The sequence below is a fragment of the Leuciscus leuciscus genome, assembly GCF_965113295.1.
Source record: "Leuciscus leuciscus genome assembly, chromosome: 11".
Taxonomy (NCBI): Eukaryota; Metazoa; Chordata; class Actinopteri; order Cypriniformes; family Leuciscidae; genus Leuciscus; species Leuciscus leuciscus.
This window is the reverse complement of record NC_138735.1, coordinates 20,582,844-20,605,198: the sequence shown is the minus strand read 5'-3', so window position 1 is coordinate 20,605,198 and position 22,355 is coordinate 20,582,844. Positions and strand designations below refer to the sequence as shown.

The 22,355-nt window shown below is 37.1% G+C and overlaps 4 protein-coding genes across 7 annotated transcripts; all 4 read left to right on the top strand.

Annotated features, from left to right (window-relative positions):
- The first annotated feature begins 62 nt into the window (after window positions 1–62).
- Window positions 63–6,043, top strand: acot9.1 (acyl-CoA thioesterase 9, tandem duplicate 1). 2 transcript variants are annotated; one of them, XM_082184586.1, is made up of 16 exons: window positions 65–453; window positions 655–743; window positions 1,096–1,122; window positions 1,498–1,543; window positions 1,638–1,808; window positions 2,297–2,334; window positions 2,968–3,051; window positions 3,143–3,246; window positions 3,340–3,413; window positions 3,498–3,565; window positions 3,655–3,766; window positions 3,855–3,945; window positions 4,046–4,131; window positions 4,219–4,306; window positions 4,411–4,561; window positions 4,654–6,043. In XM_082184586.1, exons 1-16 carry the CDS (start codon window positions 440–442, stop codon window positions 4,713–4,715), a joined length of 1,305 nt encoding a protein of 434 aa, XP_082040712.1. In that variant the 5' UTR covers window positions 65–439; the 3' UTR covers window positions 4,716–6,043. The 2 variants fall into 2 exon arrangements, with proteins under 2 accessions (XP_082040713.1, XP_082040712.1); XM_082184587.1 differs by lacking the exon at window positions 1,096–1,122 and having other exon boundaries at window positions 63–453.
- A 200-nt stretch (window positions 6,044–6,243) lies between these two features.
- Window positions 6,244–13,006, top strand: LOC309509759 (acyl-coenzyme A thioesterase 9, mitochondrial-like). Of its 2 annotated transcripts, none has more exons than XR_014210054.1 (16): window positions 6,244–6,461; window positions 6,527–6,686; window positions 6,804–6,934; window positions 7,880–7,925; window positions 8,034–8,204; window positions 8,344–8,381; window positions 8,455–8,538; window positions 9,460–9,563; window positions 9,651–9,724; window positions 9,807–9,874; window positions 10,100–10,211; window positions 10,299–10,389; window positions 12,125–12,210; window positions 12,293–12,380; window positions 12,465–12,602; window positions 12,782–13,006. XR_014210054.1 is itself a non-coding variant. In XM_082184585.1 (16 exons), exons 2-16 carry the CDS (start codon window positions 6,673–6,675, stop codon window positions 12,841–12,843), a joined length of 1,320 nt encoding a protein of 439 aa, XP_082040711.1. In that variant the 5' UTR covers window positions 6,246–6,461; window positions 6,527–6,672; the 3' UTR covers window positions 12,844–13,006. The 2 variants fall into 2 exon arrangements, 1 of the variants encoding a protein (XP_082040711.1); XM_082184585.1 differs by having other exon boundaries at window positions 6,246–6,461; window positions 12,452–12,602.
- Window positions 13,007–13,854: 848 nt separating this feature from the next.
- On the top strand, window positions 13,855–17,166 carry abhd10b (abhydrolase domain containing 10, depalmitoylase b). The gene is made up of 5 exons (XM_082184592.1): window positions 13,855–14,045; window positions 14,733–14,916; window positions 15,716–15,827; window positions 16,304–16,441; window positions 16,553–17,166. The coding sequence occupies exons 1-5, from the start codon at window positions 13,952–13,954 to the stop codon at window positions 16,892–16,894; spliced, it is 870 nt and encodes a 289-aa protein (XP_082040718.1). The 5' UTR covers window positions 13,855–13,951; the 3' UTR covers window positions 16,895–17,166.
- Window positions 17,167–18,244: 1,078 nt separating this feature from the next.
- Window positions 18,245–21,993, top strand: tagln3b (transgelin 3b). 2 transcript variants are annotated; one of them, XM_082184598.1, is made up of 5 exons: window positions 18,245–19,694; window positions 20,183–20,453; window positions 20,552–20,726; window positions 20,964–21,066; window positions 21,188–21,993. In XM_082184598.1, the coding sequence occupies exons 2-5, from the start codon at window positions 20,274–20,276 to the stop codon at window positions 21,327–21,329; spliced, it is 600 nt and encodes a 199-aa protein (XP_082040724.1). In that variant the 5' UTR covers window positions 18,245–19,694; window positions 20,183–20,273; the 3' UTR covers window positions 21,330–21,993. The 2 variants fall into 2 exon arrangements, with proteins under 2 accessions (XP_082040724.1, XP_082040723.1); XM_082184597.1 differs by having other exon boundaries at window positions 18,247–19,694; window positions 20,178–20,453.
- Window positions 21,994–22,355: the final 362 nt, after the last annotated feature.

The window sequence follows — 22,355 nt, the reverse complement described above, 5'->3', positions numbered from 1 at the left end:
GTTGTCCATTCGAGATACGTCATGACGCAACCGTTTTTATTCTCTCATGCTTGTCGGGATCAAAACACTGTAGGAATGTATGTGTTGTCAAGCGACATTACGTTAGTTGGAAGGACATTTCTTTCTAGAATAATCTAGAAGATGTGTAAACTCATGTAAAATGTTTCAAGAACGTTTTTCAACACTTTTATGTCACTTTGAAAACTTTAACGGAAAAGTATAAAGGCCGTCGTTACGGTAGAAGTTGGACCGTTAGTGAAGAAGACCTATTTGTGCGCTTTTAAAACGGTAAATACGGTAGTTTAGCCTCACATACGTCCGCGCCCAGGAAGTGAGAATCACTGTCAGTAAAGAAAGCTGACATCGCTGCTAGAAGTGAGCTGTTGTATATCACAGGAAATCTGTACTGTTATAAAGTGGTTAGCCAAAAACAAGGAAGATGCTTTCTCCGCGGTGAGTTTTACAATCTTGCGTCACTCATTTGTTGTGTACAGTCATGCATAATGAATTCCAGTCTAGCCTGGTCTCTCAATGGGAGCCTTTTTTTTTAAACATAGTTTCTTTGTTAAAGGTTTCATGATTTTGAGACTTTACTGTTAGTATTTTGTGAAGTAATGGCAGCTCTCTCCTACCATCTCTTTGCTTTCTGTAAAGGGTCCTGAAGTCTGCATCGTCCTTAATGTGCAGAGGGTTTTCCATGGGTCAGATGTGCCGACAAGGGAAGGCACCTGATATGGCTGAGGGTAAATATATTTAAAAAAGAATGTTTAAACTCCTAATCCAACCAACACTTTAAACTTTAGTAGCCTAAGTCACAATCAATGAAATATTGTTAGTGAGTGTACTAGTTATCAGGCTGAAACAACGGTGTAGTGCTTACTTTCTTCATTTAGGATGAATGCAGGTATAGTGCGAGTAAAAAAAATGTTTTTTTGCTCTATATATAGCCTATATAATAGTAAGGTTTATACCTTTACTTATATATATATATATATATATATATATATATAAACATATATATAAACATACACGTATTGTAATTATTATAATTATTTTTACCATTGGTGTTCCTGACCCACTTTTATGTCCCCACAGGAAACACATTTTTACTTGTGAGCAATGGTAAAATGGAAGAACATTTACTCTCTTTGATATGCTCAGACACTCTTTCTGCATGTGGCTTAATACTAATATTAATCACGTCCTGCTGTTATCTCGTGGTACATGTGCATTGCATGTAGTTCTTTGTACTTTGAAATCTAGTGTATTTTCTTTTCAAATGCCTTCACCCTGTGAGCAGCCTGTTCATGCAGACTAGTCTTGGTTCCTCTCTAATACATTATTTCTGCTCACTACTTTTTTCTGTCTCCATATTGTTATTGGATGATACAGACTCTGCTACACTTTCCAATCCAACACTACTCTTTAGTACATATACAGTATGTGATGTCTCAGTGCATCTTTCAAGCTCTATTTTGTTCCTCCTTATTTTCACAGTTCGCAACAGGCTGAGGGAGATAGTTGGAGCATCTACCAACTGGAAGTATGTTATGTTATTCCTTTGGCAGAATGATTAGTCCTTGTTAGTTGTGACCACTTTACATAAAATGTTTTATTTTCTCCATTGCATTGTACAGAGACCATAAGCAAGCATTAACTGAGCGTGCATCACTAAGCCAGTATCTTGCTCAGAGTCAGGATGAACTGCCTGCAAAGACAATGAAGGACAGTGCAATCGAGGCACATCTTCCTCTGGGTACCCAGCCTGCCTTGAGAGAGAAATATCTCAACTATCACAACAGTGTCAGGTATTAAAAGGCAGGTTATACAAATAGTGGCATTCAGATAATAACCAACTTGACAACCAACAATTTTTGAATATTCATTCTGATCGGAGTATATTTTCCTTTGCTTAAAGTCCCCATGAACTGGAAGTTGCAACCGTTGCAACTTTACTGCAGTGTTGTGACGTATTTGCAAGTGAAACGACGTATTTGCAAGTGAAACGAAATATTGAATGGAGGACGGGGTTTTATTTTAGCCTCGCTCAAAGCAGACTGACGGTTGGAGGGGAGCGGTTAAAGATATTCATCAGAGGAGGATTGCCATCCCAGAGTAGAAGCAAATTTTCAGATTTTGATTAAAGATTACCACGACAAACAATTTTTTTTCTGTGTATTAACTTTGTCTGATTAATTGTTCACCACAAGACTAGTAATGAAGTACTAACATAGTAAATAGGGTCAGTTTTGCTTTCATGACGAATACCTTACCTTAAATACCTTTTTCTCAACAGATTTGGAAGAATTTTGGAGGACTTGGACAGTTTAGCAGGTAATGCGTTTCAAAAAAGATAAAGGTTTCAAAAGGGGGTTTTCACAGTGATGTCATTGAAGAACCATTTTTGGTTCCCCAAAGAACCTTTCAGTGAACAGTTTTTAAAAGAACCATTTTGTCTCAGTGTGAAGAACATTTTAATAATCTAAATAACCTTTTTACACTATAAAGAACCTTTTCTGCAATGGAAAGATTCTATGGATGTTAAAGGTTCTTCATAGAACCATTAGCCGCTGTCCCCCGTCGGTTCTAAAAAAAACTGTTTCAGTTATTATTCCCACTTGAGCTTGGTTCGGCACAGCATGATTACAAACAGTTCTTGCGTGATGTCAACACTCAGGATTGGTTGCCTTGCTACCAGTTTATCTCATACCGTATGTAAACTCTTGCTTTACCAAGGCAATGACTGATGCATTTGTATTACATTCCAAAGAGCTCTTTTATCAGCCCCACAGTGGAAAATAAAACTTTATCTTTACCTTCTGGACCGGATTGGCACAGAATGGAACAATTAAGCAACGAGAACAGTTTGGCCCAACAGTGGTTAAGCTGTAGATGAGCACAGCAGTATATGGGCTGATCATAACTCGCTCTGTCTTATCACATACTGTCTCATTCTTGTCTCCTTAGTGCTCATCTGTTACTCTCACACATGGAATAAGGAGCTGACGAGATCTCCACTGTCTATTGTCACCGCCCTAGTGGACAAGATCGGTATTGCCTCTTGTATAAAAGTCTTATAAATAGTTTGAGTTTTTTTTGTTTTAATAATTCTTTGAATTAAGTTTTTTTTATTGTTTCACAGACATGAGAAAAAACATAATCTACCCAGACTGTGACATCAAGTTCACAGGTCATGTGACATGGGTTGGCAAAACCTCAATAGAAGCTAAAATGCACATGTCTCAGGTATACCTGAAGTCTTTTTTTATGAAACATACTTGTTATATGTTGCAGTTGCACATATTAAGATCATTAAAATAAAATGAACTGTTTTCTCAGTATCACAATGGGGCTTACACAGATGTATTAGATGCCACGTTTGTAATGGTGGCTCGAGATCCTGAAAACAAAAGGTAACGTTAAACCTGTTTGTACGATCAACATGTTCATGATTTATGTCTGCAAATTAAAGCATGGGTTATGTACTATTTATCCAGGGCAGCTTTTATAAACCCATTGATACCAGAAGGACCAGAAGAAGAGGCAATTTTTCAACAGGGTGAAAGTGAGTAGCACTTTTGTGTGTTTGCAATCACAATTGCCACTTCAACTTGAAACATATAGAGTAAGACTGATGGTCTTTATATCGATCAGTTAACAAGAAGAGGCGTGTGGAGCTGAGCACAGCCTCTCTTCTTAAAGTGGCCCCTACAGCTGAGGAGAGGACTCTCGTTCACAACCTGTTCCTCAACACTCTAGACACAAGGTGAGATTTATTATCAATACACAGATATAAATCTATGCGCCTTCATTTTTATAGCCATTTTTTAAGAATAGTTACCTTCTCCATATAGAACTGTTAGCTTTCGAAGTCGGATTTTACCGCCTAACTCATTGTGGATGGAAGATGCCAAAATGAAAGGGCTTGAGATCTGCCACCCACAAGTGAGGGAAAACTTCTTGCAATCCTTGACTGATGAAGCGAGTACCTCGGTGTAATGCTTTTTATATGCCTGAATTTTCTTTATTCTTTGCATTTATACAGGAAAGAAATATCTTTAACAGGATATTTGGAGGATTTTTGATGAGAAAGGCTTATGAACTTGGTTGGGCCAATGCTTGTGCATTTGCGTAAGAGGATTCCCCTTTGTTATTTACTGAATATTTACTGTAAAGAAGTCTTTCATTTCTTCACATGGCTGTATTTGTGTCTTTCAGTGGATGCAGACCAACGCTGGTGGCTGTCGATGATATCTTATTTCGGAAGCCAGTAGAAATTGGCTCTTTGCTATTGCTTTCCTCACAGGTTTCTAAGTTCTTTAATATCATTAGCAAATGCACAAATTTATGGCCAAAATTTTCTCTTTGTTGTACTTCAGACTAAGATTGTTGAAAATACTCTGCTGTCAGGTTTGTTACACAGAAGGGATGCACGTCCAGGTCAGGGTTCACACAGAGGTGCTTGACCCATTGACCCGGCAGCACAGCACCACCAATGTGTTTCACTTCACCTTTCATGTTGAGAAGGAGGTCCCAGCTGTTGTACCACAGAGCTATGGAGGTCAGATATAAATATTTTTTTATTATATACGCATATTGTTACATTCTATTTTAATGGAATTATTCATAACTTGATATTGGTGTCATTTGCAGAGTCTATGCTTTACCTGGATGGAAAGAGGCACTTTGATGAGACGATGCGGACCCAAATTTGAGCGTTCCAAGATGTGCTGATAGGATGAGATTCCTGCCAAAGATACAGTGACGGTGTCAGCTGTATTTACATGAGAATTTGTATGTGTGGATTTAGCTTTTATTATTTTAGTTCTGGTCATTTTATATTTATATATTTTATTACTCGCCACATTTTACACGAATGTAAAATATAATTTTTTAACAATTTCAAGCTTACATTGGGAGTGGACATTTTAGGAAATGGTGTGTTTAGCTGTTTAAGGGTGTTTTTTTTATGCAGGCATATATCAATTGTTGCAATGTTGCAACCTATTTAGTCATTGAGACTTACAACAGACCATGTTTTATTGGCACTAGAATGACATTTATAAGGAGAGAGAACTTTAAAGACTCTTCAACCAAGTGATTTTGGTTGTACAGGTGCAATTGACTTGTTTTGTAGTGTTACTGATCTAAATCCTGCCGGAGCGATTCATGAACAACTGATACCTTGGAAAAGGAGATGTATGCACAAACTCTGAATATAAATCCAGTCTTACTTATTTGATCTCTTCAAAAGGAAATAAGGAGATCCTAAACTGGAGATCAAATAACTCCAAAAACTGCACCATACACATCTGTCCTAGAGAGCTCAGTGACCGTAGGGAAAAGAATCATGTTTTGCAGTTATATCTGCATATGTTTCAGAATGCTGACAATTTGGATAATATAAACTTTTTTCACTATTATTATTGTAAATGTTATAAACGACCATGGAAATTTGTGAAAAATGGTAGTTTGGGCCTGCAATGGACTTCAGAAGTTAACGTACAGATTTAATATGGAAGTTAACATGATGCCTTTCATGTACAGACTACAGCTGTGCCAGAATGATCAAAAACTGACAAATGAATGCATGTCGTTTCAATGTTTTTGTTTTGTTATATATATATGTATATATATATTATATACAAACTTTTATCAATATTTTTTAAAATGCCTTTATTATTTTATTCATATGTATAATGCTGCTGCCTTCACGTGCTATCGGAAATTTTTGAAGTAAATTTTGACTTGGGCGGCCGTTCATGTCCAATTTTTTAACTAGGAAACGAGTTAACTTTCTGATAGCACGTGAGTGCAGCATTAACAACACAGAACCTTAAATAAATGTATCTGCATCTATATTGCTTCATATATCATTGATGTATTCTCTTGATTAACTTATTCCACAAGCGAACGTGTCTAATAAAAGGTGGATTACTGAAGTGAGTAACTGTTAGTATTTGGCTGGTCATGTGATCTCAACACAGTGGTCCCCGTGATGCGACCCGCTCCGTGTAATATAAAATAAATTTGTATCATGCTATTGATGACTGGAGTCTTCATCTCATGTGAATGTATCGTTTAAAATATTTATTTATATATATATATATATGTGTATGTGTATATATATATATATATATATATATATATATATATATATATATATATATTATAGGCACTATTCCTTTGTTTTTTACTGATGAAAATGTCAGTGCGATAAAGCGCTGTGCTGCCACCGAGTGACCAACTCGTGAAATTGCAAGAGTGATAAGACAGCCAAGCCACTACGTCATGACGACAGAATTATATTTAGTCATGTTGAGACAGTGAGTAAATATATATATTTTTTTTTTTTCCTGCTAAACTGTTTACCCTAAATAACGCTCATTGTTCGCTTTGAAAACGTTCTAAACAATAATGGGCGTAACTACGTTATAAACTGGACCATTGTGTGTGTGTGTGTGTGTGTGTGTGTGTGTGTGTGTGTGTGTGTGTGTGTGTGTGTGTGTGTGTGTGTGTCTGTTAGTTAGTTAAAAATTAGTATTAATAACAGTACTGTGCGCGGAGGATCGAGAACTGAAAGAAAATCAAGATCAAGTTCAGATCTGTTGTTGATTTGAAAGGAAAAACAGTTCCTGCTGTTCTCAAAAGTGGCGAGGGAAGAACACAAACATGTCGTGTCCACGGTGAGTTACATATGTATCTTGTGACTCGTATGTATTCTATCTGTAAGACTACTTTCTTGTTTGTTTTTTCTGCTAAAGTTTTATATTTACGTTGACGCATGGCTTTACCCTTTGCAGGCTTTTTCGTGCCTCCTATGGCAGGTCACTCGTTTTGTATAGGGTCCTGAAGTCTGCGGTGTCCTTCACTTTCAGGAAGTTTTCCATGAGTCAAATATCCCGACGAGGAAAGGCACCTGATATGGCTGAAGGTAACTGAACAGGAATACACTAGTCGGTGATCGTCATTTCACCAAGTACAATGTTCCTGGATCAACATTCCAATCAACCATCAGATTTGAGGGACAAGTTCACAGTTTATGTCAAGTTTAGGATTACAACAATTAAATAGCATTTCCCCATCATTCTATCATTTCCCTCAGATTTTAGGGATAATTTATGGGTAGAGAGGGTACAAAGTTTTCGGACAGGAATTGTCTAACTTGGCAAAATCACAGTGACCACACTAGTCATTCCCAATTTGTATTATTACCTTTTGAAAATATGTTATAAAAACAAACATTACTCTTTTTTTTTTCTTGATTATTTTACACAATAGCAAGAAAATTAACAGGATTCCTATATAAATAGCTAAAGTTAGACATTGTTCAGTGAAGCTTTGAGGGTGTCAACTTGATCATTTTAATAATTTATTTTGAATTTTTTTGTCATATTGGTTTCTGTAAGACAGCACAGGCTGTTTTAAAGTGAGACTGATATCACAAAACATCACAACATTTATCAAATCCATTGCTAACGGTTACAGATGTTTGGTGTAGCAGCAATAATGTAATTTTTTTTCCCTTGTAAGCAATGGAAAAATGGAAGAAATTTGAATTTCCCTGCATATTTGTCCGTTTTATTCATTCTGAATGCATATTGAGCTCTTGAAAGTTATTTCTTACTAATTCTCTGCATCAGCTGCCCTCCTGCTGTTATTTTAAGGTATTCCTATGCCTTTCCCTTCTGTGACCTTATAACTTGCCTTTAAATAGCAGCCTTTTGAAACAGTCTTGTTTTGATTCCCGTCTTTTGCTTCCTGTTTTAACATAATGCAATTGTTATAATATTTGATATATATTTAATATGCCAAAACTGAAATGCTAACCAATGTCTCTTATTAAAATACATTTTGCTGTTGTTTTTATTTTTCACAGTTCGCAACCGGCTGAGAGAGATAGTCGGCGCATCTACCAACTGGCAGTATGTTACTGATGTATCATTATTGCAATATTCACACATTATGCTGGAATAAGCAAATCAATTAGAAATGCAGCTGGACAGAAAATGCATTTTCTCCATAACATACAGAGACCATCAGCAAGTATTGGCCGAGCGTGCATCACTAAGCCAGTATCTTGCTCAGAGTCAGGATGAACTGCCTGCAAAGAGAATGAAAGACAGTGCAATCGAGGCTCATCTTCCTCTGGGTACCCAGCCTGCCTTGAGAGAGAAATATCTCAACTCTCACAACAGTGTCAGGTACTGAAAGACCATTACTATGCACATGCAGCATGCTTATTAGTTGCTGGTTGCTTGTATATGCAAAAAACACCTAGTGTGAATCTTTATGTATATCTTTCTGATCACTGTTTTAGCCTAAATGCTTTTTTCTTCACAGGTTTGGACGGATTTTGGAGGACTTGGACTGTTTAGGAGGTACTACAGATGTATGCTGTAATAACTCACATGAACACATAGGGTATAATGCTGTCTCATCTTGTCTCCTTAGTGCTCATCTGTTACTCTCACACATGGAATGAGGAGCTACAAAGATCTCCACTGTCTATTGTCACCGCCCTAGTGGACAAGATCGGTATTGCATCTCATTTATTCATGCAGAAACAGATACAGTATACAGCTAGTTATTGTGTTGCCACTCAAGTTGATTTAATGTAAAAGGGATAGGTCACTTTGAAATTAATTTTTGGTTTGTTTTAGCTTACCTCAAGGGCATCCAAGATGTAGGTGTCTTTTTTTCCGCAGTAGTTTCAATTTTGATATTTTTAGGTCAAACCGTTCTTGTCTGTCAGTCATATAATGCAGGTCGATGGTCACTGTCTCAAAGAGCATGCACAGAGTCCAAATTAAAACAATTCCCTGTCGTCCAAATTAAACAATTCCCCATCGTAAGTACACATTGATGGCCTAAGACACGAAACGAGCGGTTTGTGTGAGAAAACGAACAGTATTTATCGTTTTTACCGCTTATACACAGCCATGTCCAAGTGATCTGATCTGACGTGTGCGCAGACTGGTGCATAGATATATACACTAGATGTCGCCTTGTCTACGGCAGTTCATTGGAACGAATGTCTTTAAGGCGACATCTAGTGTATATATCTATGCACCAGTCTGCGCACACGTCAGATCAGATCACTTGGACATGGCTGTGTATAAGAGGTAACAACGATATAAATACTGTTCGTTTTCTCACACAAACCGCTCGTTTCGTTTCGTTGTTTTAATTTGGACTCTGTGCATGCTCTTTGAGACAGTGACCATCGACCTGCATTATATGACTGACAGACAAGAACGGTTTGACCTAAAAATATCAAAATTGAAACTACTGCGGAAAAAAAGACACCTACATCTTGGATGCCCTTGAGGTAAGCTAAAACATACCAAAAATTAATTTCAAAGTGAACTATCCCTTTAAATTAAATGCATGTTTTCATCCTTTATTTTTTTTTTATGAATAATTATTTATTCTTATGCTATTGTTAATATGTATCAGACATGAGACAAAACATCATCTACCCAGACTGTGACATCAAGTTCACAGGTCACGTGACATGGGTTGGCAAAACCTCAATAGAAGCTAAAATGCACATGTCTCAGGTATATATGAAATATTTTTTTATAAAACATACATGTTATATGTTGCACATATTAAGATCATTAAAATAAAATGAACTGTTTTCTCAGTATCACAATGGGGCTTACAGAGATGTATTAGATGCCACGTTTGTAATGGTGGCTCGAGATCCTGAAAACAAAAGGTATCACTGCTCAATGATACGATCAACAAGTCAGAAATTGATATGCGGTGTCAGTGAGTTGATGCGTATATTCTTTCCTTAGGGCAGCTTTTGTAAACCCACTCAAACCAGAGGGCCCGGATGAAGAGAGAATTTTTCTACAGGGTGAAAGTGAGTACATTATATTTTTGTCTATTAATAGCAGTCGTCTTTTCAACCCAGAAGTTACATTAATTCAACCCAGATAGATTACATTTATTTAAAAAAAATAATATAGGTTTAGGTGTGCAGCTTGTATTTTATTAGGGATAAATTCAAACTATTAAGTTAATAATTATGCAAAGGGTACCTTAGTTTATTTGTAAAAATATTAACTTCCAAATTCACATTTATCAGTTAACAAGAAGAGGCGTGTGGAGCTGAGCACAGCCTCTCTTCTTAAAGTGGCCCCTACAGCTGAGGAGAGGACTCTCGTTCACAACCTGTTCCTCAACACTCTAGACACAAGGTGAGATTTATTATCAATACACAGATGTAAATCGCTGTGCCTTTATTTTCACTATGGGTATAAATTAATAAAAAATAATTCCTGTAGACGTGTGAGTTTCCATAGTCGTATTCTACCACCAAATTCGGTGTGGATGGAAGATGCCAAACTGAAAGGGCTTGAAATTTGCCATCCACAGGTGAGAAAATCAGTATTAAAAAAATTAAATAAATGTAAATAACTTTTAAAGTGCCCCTATTATGCTATATTAAAGGTTCCTAATCTTGTTTTGGAGGTCTCCTACAATAGGTGTTTACATGCATTCAAGGCCAAAAAGACACTTTACTTTTCTCATAATATACATTGCAGCATCACCTCTTTTCTCAAAGTGTCTGAAATAGTGATGGGTCGGTCATGAACGATTCGTTAGGTTCGATTCAATAGGTTCTGTACTGGAAACAGAATGATTTGTTCATCTCTCGAGTCCTCGGTTTCGAGTCCGAGTCTTTCGTTCTTCCTGTCAGTCCCATAGACGCTATGCTGTCAGTACCGGAATGATTAGTTCACCTCTCGAGTCTTCGGTTTCGGGTCCGAGTCTTTCGTTCTTCCTGTCAGTCCCATAGACGCTATGTTGTCAGTACCGGAATAATTAGTTCACCTCTCGAGTCTTCGGGTCTGATTCTTCTGAGTCTTTCATTCTTTTGTGACAGCGTGACAGCGCTGGACACATAAATGAGTTAATAATTCCCAAACGTTCTTATAAACAAGTGCGTAGTCAGTTTTTTTCTTTAACAGGTAATGTTACAAGCTGCGTTTTTGGTCTCAAATTATAGCTTTTTTATTTATTTCAATTTATCATTTTTTAGAATTTCTGTCATGATGGTTCTTTTCCATATGAATGTGGTACTAAAGAGTTGGTAATGCTTTAACACTTGAAAATCACTGATAAAGATAATTATATATAGCCTAATAATAACATGCAGTTACGTGAACCCGAAGACTCGAAACAGGAACTAATCAATTCTGTATCCGGCACTACAGACTGCATAGCTCAGTTTATTAGGATGTCTCAGAACGAAGGAACTGCTCAGATCGGGAGGTGAGGTAAACTAACATATGTTCTTATAAACAATTAGCCTTATTACATATGTTCATATAACAATTATATGAACAATTAGCCTTATAACATACGTTCTTATAACAATTAACAATTCTTATTAGCCTGAAGACCCAGAATAATGAATTAATCGTTTTTGTTTCTCATAATTTAGCCTCTTCATTGCATTGACATTTGATGTGTTTGGGGAATTTGGCTATTAACATGTAACATTTTAAATACATTCTGCTGAAATGATCGAAATGACTCGTTCATGTTGACGAGATTCAAAGATCCGACTCAGTAAAATGATCCGAACTTCTCAGATCACTACTAGTCTGAAATGGTTCAATAAAGGATTCAGTCCCTCTAAACTCCTCCCTTCCGAGAGCCTTCTCTGTTCTGAATGGTCAGATGCCCCAGTCTGTTGTGACTTATTGGTCGGAAATGAAATAGCAGTGATACGAATAGTAACGATGTGGACAACATGAACCAATGCTCTTCCAGGCTTCAGCTACAACAGGGCTTGTTAAAGCTTTTTTTGTTAAAGAACACGTTGTTCGCAGGCAGAAGAAGAACATAGGCTGGCATTATGCAAATTTGATGCAAACCTACATGGGTTTATACAGGAAGTAATACTGGAATTACTGACTTGTTTCAAGCAGTTCAGAATCGGTTCTTTCTATTGGGAGACAATAACTCCATTTATTGTGCACTTTGATCTTTGAAACAGCTATATTACACACTACACGAAAGGTAATTTCCCCCCAAAAAACATAATAGGGGCACTTTTAAATATTATATTTATATATGTGAATTTAGTTTGTTCTTTGTACAGGAAAGAAATATCTTCAACCGGATATTTGGTGGTTTTCTGATGAGAAAGGCCTATGAGCTTGGCCGGGCCAATGCCTGTGCATTTGCGTAAGAGGCAAAACAACTGTGTGGAATATATCCTGTGAAAATGTTATTCATTTCTTCACATGGCTGTATTTGTGTCTTTCAGTGGATGCAGACCAACAGTGGTGGCTGTAGATGACATCTTATTTCAGAAGCCAGTAGAAATCGGATCCTTGCTCATGCTGTCTTCTCAGGTTAGTAACTTTTGCTGATACAGCTTATTTAAATATCATTCTCACTAACAACACTGTGATATCTTAATCAGGTTTGTTACACAGAAGGGATGCACGTCCAGGTCAGGGTTCACACAGAGGTGCTTGACCCCTTGACCCGGCAGCACAGCACCACCAATGTGTTTCACTTCACCTTTCATGTTGAGAAGGAGGTCCCATCTGTTGTACCACAGAGCTATGGAGGTGAAAAATATTTTATTTGTATAAATCATTTTATTATAAACAAACATTTTTTATTATTTTATGTAATATTTTTATTACAAGGTCAGTGTGTAGAGAAGATTGGGCAGAATATTTGTAAAATATGATTTTATTTTCCATTTTAAAATATTATTTGTAACAAATCATTTGGTCATCTTCAGAGTCTATGCTGTACCTGGATGGAAAGAGGCACTTTGATGAGACAATGAGGACCCAAAGTTGAGCATTCTGGGATGTGTGGAGAAGATGAAATGCATCATAAAGCTTCTCCAACATCCATCACTACAGTTAAATGAGTGTGTGTGTATATGTAAATTCTGCTTTAATTTTCTAAATGTCTAATTACAGCTGTTACATAAGTATTTAATAAATTCTGCAATCACTAATTTAATGTTTAAGTTTGTAATTTTTCGGAATAGCTCTTTTTAAGCTCTTTTTAATTTTTCGGAATGCGAATAGCTCAGTCACTATACTACAATGTGTGACACAAAAACAACCGCCCAAGTAGCCATTTGGTGCTATTTTGTCATACTTTAATCAGACATTGATGGAGTACCTGCCCTTGAAAGCACGTGTTTACATCATTTATAAATATGCATTACTTTCCCTTCCTTTTCCGTCAGATCTTAACATTGTAGTTCTGCACATCTTGTTTTAAAATTGTCATTTCCAATGCTTCCTGGAAAAGCAATGGAAATGAATCAAATCCTAAAGTCTGTGATAGTCTTTCTTTTCTTCCCTGTTGTGACGTATAGCCAAGTGAACAGCCTCTCTCGAACAAGAAAAAATGTAGGGTGGGATTTTATCTTGATTTTGTCCATTGAGAATTGATTGGATCGTTGTGGCTTGCTATTGCTGTGATCTCATGTTAGTAACAGGTTGTCCTGCCCTCACATCACCAAACATGTCATCAGAAAAGAGAAGTCGTAGCAAGAGTGAGGTTATTTTGATTAAAGTTCACGATTAAAAAATCTCTATGAGGTGATCTTTAAAACCCTTATTCAGTAAAACTGGCAGTCTTGTAAATTAATTTGGTCAAAAACTGGATGACCACTTTATTCTTTCAGTCAGGGGTTTAATTCTGATCTCATAGATTTTGCAACCGCTCAAACTATTATAATCCTTTAAGTTTTCATTGTAAATTATTTTTTGAATACTACAGCTGCCTGGGTGCAACGTTTGTGCATAAAAAAGGGAGGGGGGGAAATAATCTACAGTGTATTTGGCAACACCGCAAAGGTTTGCAATGGGGGATTTCATGTGTGTTTTAAAACATGGCAACCCAGATATTCTCGCGTTATTATCTCTGCGGCGGTGGGTGGTGAGACAGCATGGCAGCGCTGGTGTTGAAGCATTGTTGGAGGGGACTTTTGCTGAACTCGGGCAATGGAGCTGTCGGCGCTGTCAAACCGAGGGCTTTAGAGGGTTCGTACTACTAAACTAACAAACTACATTTAGGTAACAAACAAGCTAAGTACGCTTGTTAAAAACTGGACGAATGAAGGGGGTGTGGTATCAGGACGCCTTGGGGGAGTGGGACTCACTGCACAAAGAATTATAGTGATATTTAACCTTCCAAACTGTAAAAGTGTGCTTCAACTAAAAGTCTTAAATGTTTATGTGATTTAATGTATTTAACTCGGGTTTGTTAGGAGTTGAGTAGCATGTTGTTGACAAAAACGTGATGATAATGTTGCAGAAGATTTCTTTTTCAAATAAATGCTTTTCTTTTGAACTTCCTTATCAATCATTTAAAAATCAATCACGTTTTCCCCAAAAAATATTAAGCAGCATAACTTTTTTCAACATTGATATTAATAAGAAATTTTTCTTGAGAACCATATTAGAAAGATTTCTGAAGGATCATGTGACACTGAAGACTGGAGTAATGTAAATTCAGCTTTGCCATCACAGGAATAAATTGCGTTTAAATTATTATTTTTTTAAATAGAAAACAGTTTTAAATTGTAATATTTTACAATTTTACTGGGGTTTTTTCTGAATATTTTGATAAATACAGTCTAAAAAAAATCACTGACACCAAATTTTTGACTGGTCACGAAATGCAGAAATATAAACTCTAAAGCCACATACTGTTGTGTGTGTTTGCAGGAGTTAGACATAAATCTACAGTACAGTACATATCACGGCCAGATCAACCAAAGCTGGCCTATCGTAGAGTTAAGGGCAAGAGTCCTGGTGTCGTGTTCCTGCCTGGATATGGATCTAACATGAGTGGACAGAAGGCAGAGGCCATGGAGGAGTTCTGCAGATCTCTAGGTCATGCCTACCTGAGGTTTGTGTCTGATATTCACAATCACATATATGTGCAAAGGTCTGAGACTTAAAGAAACAAATAAAATAAAGAAATGTTAAACTTAACATTCTGCACTTTTTCTGTCACTAATCTATTAAGTAAATCAGTAGTATTGATCGTGTGACCTTCAGATTTTTTTTCTTTGAAGCACAAGTCTCATTGGATCATTCTCAAGTTATGCTAGAGAACATGATCGTCAGATTTTACTTAAAATCTTGCAGCTCGAGTCAAATACTAAGACATTATGAATTATATATTCAGATCAAATTATTATGCTGATAATATAATTTGTGATCAAACAGTTAAAGTATTAAAGTCCCTATGAAACAAGTAGTGACAGATCTTTTCTTTTGTATTGTTACGTACATCTGAGTGTTATGAATTATCGAAAAATAAAAAAATGTTGGACGTGGACTTGGTTCTATGCAAAGGTTGTTGATTCAAGTTTGACGTGGTCATTGCACTCAAAAGTGGAGGCAGATAAATGCGACATTGCAGTGTCAGCGTTTAAACGGACTAAAAGATTGAAGAAGTCCTGCATACCTCACTACAGAGCAGCTTGTTGACACCATGATATTATGATGAAACATGAGGTAAAGAAAAATCTAGTCTGACTGCAAAAGAAGCATTTTCCTTAGATGTCTCATAATTTTGGTCCCCTCTCTACATGTTGCTTACCATAATTCGGATCAGACGAACCCTTTGTGAATTGAAAAACTGTTGAATTCCTCTAGGTGAAAGTTCATACAAACTCAAAATATTTTATGTGGGTTTGCAGGTTTGATTACTCTGGTCATGGAGCTTCTGAAGGTGTATTTTCAGAAGGCACCATTGGAACTTGGAAAAAAGATGTCCTGTTCATGTTAGACGAACTTGCTGAAGGTCCTCAGGTAAGGCATCAAAGACTTTCCAGATGCTATCTAAACATTGAAGTGAAGTATGGTAACCAATACTTGGAATTTGTCCTCTGCATTTAACCCATCCAAGTTAGTGTACACACATTAGGAGTAGTGAGTAGTAAACACACACTGCAAGGTCACCTCAGTCGTTTCCCACCAGTATTGAGAACCTTCGGCTTACCTTACCAGTCTGACTCTTTAACCATTAGGCCACAACTGCCCCGTTAGACATAATAGACATTAGTTAATAATTAGGACCAGTTGAAGAATTGGCAGCTTTTGCATTTTAAACTAATTTCTATAAACTGAAATACATCTGTTATTTTCCATTTTGGAATAATCATTCACAGTGTTTTGGCTTTATTTTTAATTAATTTTAAAGAGTGGTCACTAGAGGTCACTAATGTTTAAATTATGCCATTGAACACTGGTTTGGACTGTTAGTACTGTAGTATGTTGTCTCCTAGATTCTTGTTGGCTCCAGCATGGGTGGCTGGCTGATGCTTTTGGCTGCTATCGCTCGCCCAGAGAAGACAAAGGCATTGGTGGGCATTTCCACAGCAGCAGATCATTTTGTTACAGCCTTTAAGACACTTCCTATAGAGGTGAGACGCAACTAAAGTAGTTGTTGCATGTTCAAAAAACATCACATTAAATGTCTCAAATGTTGGGGTGTTGATATTCGAAATGAGTCAGAGAGTCCACATGTTATTCAGGTGAGAAAAGAGTGTGAGGACAAGGGTTCGTGGACGATCCCCACGAAAAGTAACGAGGAGGGCATGTACACTGTGAGCATGGACTTCCTGCGTGATGCGGAGAACCACTGCATCCTACAGAGCCCCATCCCTATCACCTGCCCGGTTCGTCTCATTCACGGCCTGAAAGACGAGGACGTGCCCTGGCACATCTCCATGCAAGTGGCCGAGCGTGTGCTGAGCCCCGACGTGGACATCATTCTGCGGCGCCACGGCCTGCACCGTATGGCTGAAAAAGATGACATCAAGCTCATTGTCTACACCATCGATGACCTCATAGACAAACTTACCACCATGGTGTGAGCCATCACCGTTTGGGAACAGGTTACCAAGCAACTAGCCTTAAGACCCTCTCCCACTTGTTTTTGCCAAACACTCGCTTCCTGTTTTATCTCGAAAGACAAGAATGATGGAAAAGAGTGAACTGTGGGAGGCCAAAATCTTTCTTTTACATGTTTACCCAGTGCAATGCTGTGCCATTAAGCCTTTAAGGTAAAGCTGCTGTTTGTCTAGCACAAGATTTGTCTAGATCTCCTGTGCCTTTTTTATGCAAATAAAGCCTCTGTATACCAATACACAGTGTTTTGATGTAAATATCAGTAATGAAATACTGTATTCCTCTGAGGAATATTCCAGTTTCAGTGCAAGTTAAGCTCAGTTGACAGCACGTAATTATAAAATTAAATTCAACTGATCCATTGATTAAAACAATGGATTATTTTTTTTTTTTTTAAGTAAATAAAAATGTCTTATCTTTACTTTTGTTAGATCTTGTGTATTTGAGCTGTTTACTTAATTTTATGTTGGTGTTTATGGCATGGTGTTGTCATTGCATACAACTTTACAAAGCTCTCACCCACACTAAAATCATTGTTTGCATCTTGTGACTAAAATATTGAAAAGGTGAGTATATTAAACTTTACAAATTGGCCCCATTCATTTCCATTATACGTCACTGCTACCCAGATATTTTTATTTATTTAAGAACATAATTGTGGAAATTCACTTTTGTGGTAATCAACAATATGCCACAAACACTGTGGATAGAGCTTGTGCTGAGGCCTAAATGTAAGAAGGAGTTAATGGTGTGTGTTTCATTACATTAGCCCACCTGTACATCCCATCAGGCACAGTATACTGAGCACATTATATCAATCTGACCTTTCAGTTCTCTTTTGCCCCTGCACTCCTTGTTTGTTTGGAGGACGTATTGGGCCACTGCTCCATGAACTGCTTGGTTGTTTATTAACATACAGGATTAGTGTTGGACTGTGTTCAATGGGCCGGGGGCTTTTTCTTTTTTTTTTACCCCCCTTCCCAAACGATGAGCTTGTTGTTTTTTTAACAACCAGACTGACCTTTCTATATCAGTTGGTTATCAGAGGACTGTAAACTCAAATGGAACCATGCCGTTTATGCGTACTGAATCAATGAAACATGAATCACTTGATTCATTCAGGTTTCGTTTATTATTGTAATTAATTTATAGAAGAACTTTCTTGAATTATATAAGCTGCCTTATACTTTGATATTTACACTTTCAGACTATTTATAAGGTATGTAATTTCATACAGTCTTATTGTTATGTTGTTATTAGAAACTAAATAATATTATGTATTTAAATATTTAAATTCCTGTTTACTCACTTATAGGCCTACTTTATATTTATTCGTAAAAGTAGATTTAAACATGCTTAAAGGTTTCTGTAATTACTTCAAAGACTTGTTTTCCTGTTTATCACATGCTGCTAGTTTTTTTCTTTTTCTTTCAGAATTTACAAGCATTAGTAATGCATCTTCTTTGGAAATGGGCTAGGTTCTTTATTACTGAGAGGGCAAGAGCAAAAGGATCAGTTTTTTTTCTGTCTGTCTTAAAGGGATAGTTCACCCTAAAATGTTAATTCTTTCATTAATTACTCACCCTCATCATGTCGCTCAAAACCCTTAAGACTTTAGTTCATCTTTGGAATACAAATGAAGATCTTTTTGATGAAATCTGAGAGCTTTCTGTCCCTCCATTGACAGCTATACACAACTACCGCTTTGATGCTTCAGAAAGTTCATGAAGAGATCGTAAAACTAATCCATATGAATTGAGTGGTTTAGTCCAAATTTTCTTAAGAGACTCAATCGCTTTATAGGATGAACAAATTTAATTTAGGCTTTTATTCACTAATAAACATTGATCTGTACACATAAACTGAAGCTCGAACTTGCTTGACACTTGAGAATAAACCTCATTGATTCTTGCAGAAGCTCAAACTTGCTGCGTAACACGAGCATGAACCTCATTGGTTCTTGCAGGAGCTCAAACGTGCTGTGTAACACAAGAATGAACCTCATTGGTCTAGCGAACATGCGTGAGCTTCCATTACCACAAGTGATGTGTGAGTTGATGAATGTTTGTATGTGAATAAGACTAAGAGCCTTAATTCAATCTGTTCATCATATAAAGCAATCGTGTCTCTTCAGAATTTTTTTGGGTCTAAACCGCTCAATTCATATGGTTTGGTTTTATGATCTCTTCTCTTTTTGAAGCTTAGTTGTGTAGATGTCTATGGAGGTACAGAAAGCTTTCAGATTTCATCAAAAATATCTTCATTTGTGTTCCGAAGATGAACGAAAGTCATAGGGGTTTGAAACGACATGAGGTTGAGTAATTAATGACAGACATTTTTTTTTTGGGTGAACTGTCTCTTTAAATCTCGCATTATGAAAACGCATAACGTTGTTGAGAGGTAAATCTATATGAAATCTTATTTTTAAAATAAGTGAAGTGTATTCACCATTGTTTGTTGTAAGCTGATTTTGTACCATAGTGTTGCATTTGTTTGAACAGTCCGTCTTGCTATTCCAGATAAGCTCATGAATGTCAATTAAGTCTACTTGGTAACTTTCCATCAGCGTCCAGATACGTAAGCTAATTAATATTCATAAGCCAAGCCTCCACCATAGTAGGATTCCGCACTCCGGACAGTGCGCTCGGAGCCACGCCCCGTCCCCGCTTGCATGCATGTTTCAGTCCAGCATCTCTGAGCAGTGATATGACCACAGGAAGGATTTGACCTCGCTGCGACAGAGGACGACACGCACATCTCCTTTCAGTAAGTAAGACGTTATCTTTGACAAAATAATTTTGTATGTGGACATCGCAGGCAGAATTATCAGTAGGATAAATGTAATAGTTTAAAACTTAATTTGGGCTAAACCTGCGCATGCATTTTCTTTTTGCGTCTGCACGCTCTACCTAATTCTAAGAAATAATAGGATAATTGCATTGATCTTCTTTTATAAAGTTCGAAATAGGTTTAGATTGAAACATATAGCCTATAGATTTTTTTTTTCTTTAAAGTCACATGGAAACATGCATGGACCACACCCCGGTCAATATTACCCCTTGTCAGTTCGTGACCATCATATATATATGCAATAAAATATAAACATATTCATATTCTGCAGAGCTCAAAACCTGATTCTGACAATTAATATTCGCAAAGACTTTTAGGCACTTTTAGTATCCAACAAGTAGCCTATACAGAGTAGCTAAGGGTGAAATTTTCTCTCTCTCTCTCTCTCTCTCTTTGTAGCACAGGTTCAGCTAGTGTATCTTTATATACATATATATATATATATATATATAGGCTACTGGGGAAATATCTAGAATTATTAAACTTAAGTGACCAATGGCGAACCGAGGACCCAGTTATGGACTGAGCCGTGAGGTGCAGGAGAAGATAGAGCAGAAATATGACACAGAGCTGGAATCTCGACTGGTGGACTGGATTGTTGCTCAGTGTGGAGGAAATGTTGAAAAACCACAGCCAGGGAGGCAAAACTTTCAGAACTGGCTAATGGATGGCACTGTAAGTAAACATCAGTTTGACAATATCACACCAACATGATTCTGTTCATCTTTTATTTACCTTTATTTCCCCCATTCCTTTATCATCCATGTCTGCAGATCCTCTGTAGACTCATTAACAGTTTGTATCCGCGTGGTAAGGAGCCTATTACGAAGATCCCAGAGACACAGATGGCCTTTAAGCAGATGGAAAAGATCTCCCAGTTCCTTCAGGCAGCTGAAGCCTATGGAGTAATCACCACAGACATTTTTCAGACAGTGGACTTGTGGGAAGGTACAGTAAAAAAAAAAAAATTAAGTTCTGGAGCAACACGTCTTGTTCTTCGGAATTAGCTTGTAAAAGCATGCAGCTGTAGCAAATTAAAATAGGAGTTTCAATTGTTTCTAAGGCATTGCTTTTAATCAATCAGGCCTTTGAATGCTTTCTGGGGTGATGTACTGTAGTATGCAAGTTGCGTTCTTGGTGTGTAGCCAAAGTCACTTCAGTGCTTGTTGGTTCCCTTGGTTAAAGGAAAAGACATGGCAGCCGTCCAGAGAACTCTAATGTCGCTGGGTAGCGTGGCTGTCACAAAAGACGATGGACATTACCGAGGTAACCGGGACTGGTTTCACAGGTGAGCAAGATTTCTGCCAGACTAATTCATAATGGTGCGTTAAGTCCTGTCTGGTTGGACTTGTAAATGGACTTTGTTGTGTCTCAGTGCCATGTGAACTCTTTTTGATCTTGTGTGACAGGAAATCTCAAGGAAACCGTCGAGAGTTTTCTGAGGAGCAGATGAGGCAGGGTCAGAATCTGATTGGCTTACAGATGGGCAGTAACCGTGGGGCATCTCAGGCTGGCATGACTGGTTACGGCATGCATCGGCAGATTATGTGAAGCTATACGAGTGCCAAGAAACCTGCATAAACACCCAAAAAACCTTAACCCCCCCCCCCCCTCCTCACCTCACCTCAGCCCTTACCAAGCAGTGTTCTTTGATGGTGGCATCTATTTGATGAAGATGAGCAGTCTTAAGAGGTTTTAAGACATTAGAGCATGCTAGATATATTTATTTTATGTTTGGTTTGCTCAGCTTGTGATAAAATGTATTTATTTAATGTATGCAAATAGTGATTCTTAAAGTTTTATCTAAGCAAGTCAAAACAACTGCCTTATTCTCTATGAGCAAACAGTGTGTTGATATACCAAATAACAGACAGCAACTGTAACAGTTTACCAGTTTACATAGTGTTTGAATGAACAGTAAAGGACAAAAGTGTTCCCTTGCGGATACTTTATTGCACTTGTTGATATTGTGATCTGTCCTTTTGCTGTTTCAATAGCAAAAATGGAAAAAACAAGAACAATTAAGAATGTCAATTTACATACTAACCAGAAGTACTGTATGCAGATTAATAATAGTCAATAAATGTATAAATATATTTGTTTGTGTTGTCCATTGTTGTGAGTGAACATTCCATGTCAGTTTCGTAAGTTTGGTTTTCGTGACCATGTTTGATCCAAATGTTTAATAAATTGGTACCTTAACATGATTGGTAAATGTGTTCTAGTCTTCATTAAAATAATATTTCACGTTGCATATGTTTTAAAACAAATGAATTTTGTACAATATTTTAAGTATATCAATAGTTTATTGAGTACTTTACAATATTAGTTTGCTTATAGGCTGTCTCTGATTGGTTTCTAGTTTATTAAAATCAATAAAATGTGGTTTTATAAAGAATTAAGGTGTGGTCAATTTCACGGTTCTAAACTTTACTTTCAAATCAAGCAAATTTCTGTTCATAAATGTGGCGAATATGTGACCAACTTGAACATCTGCTAAATCTGCTTGGGAAACTTTTTTTGCCCACATACGTAACACACGATCTTATGGAAGCTTGTTTCTGCCACGAAATTTAA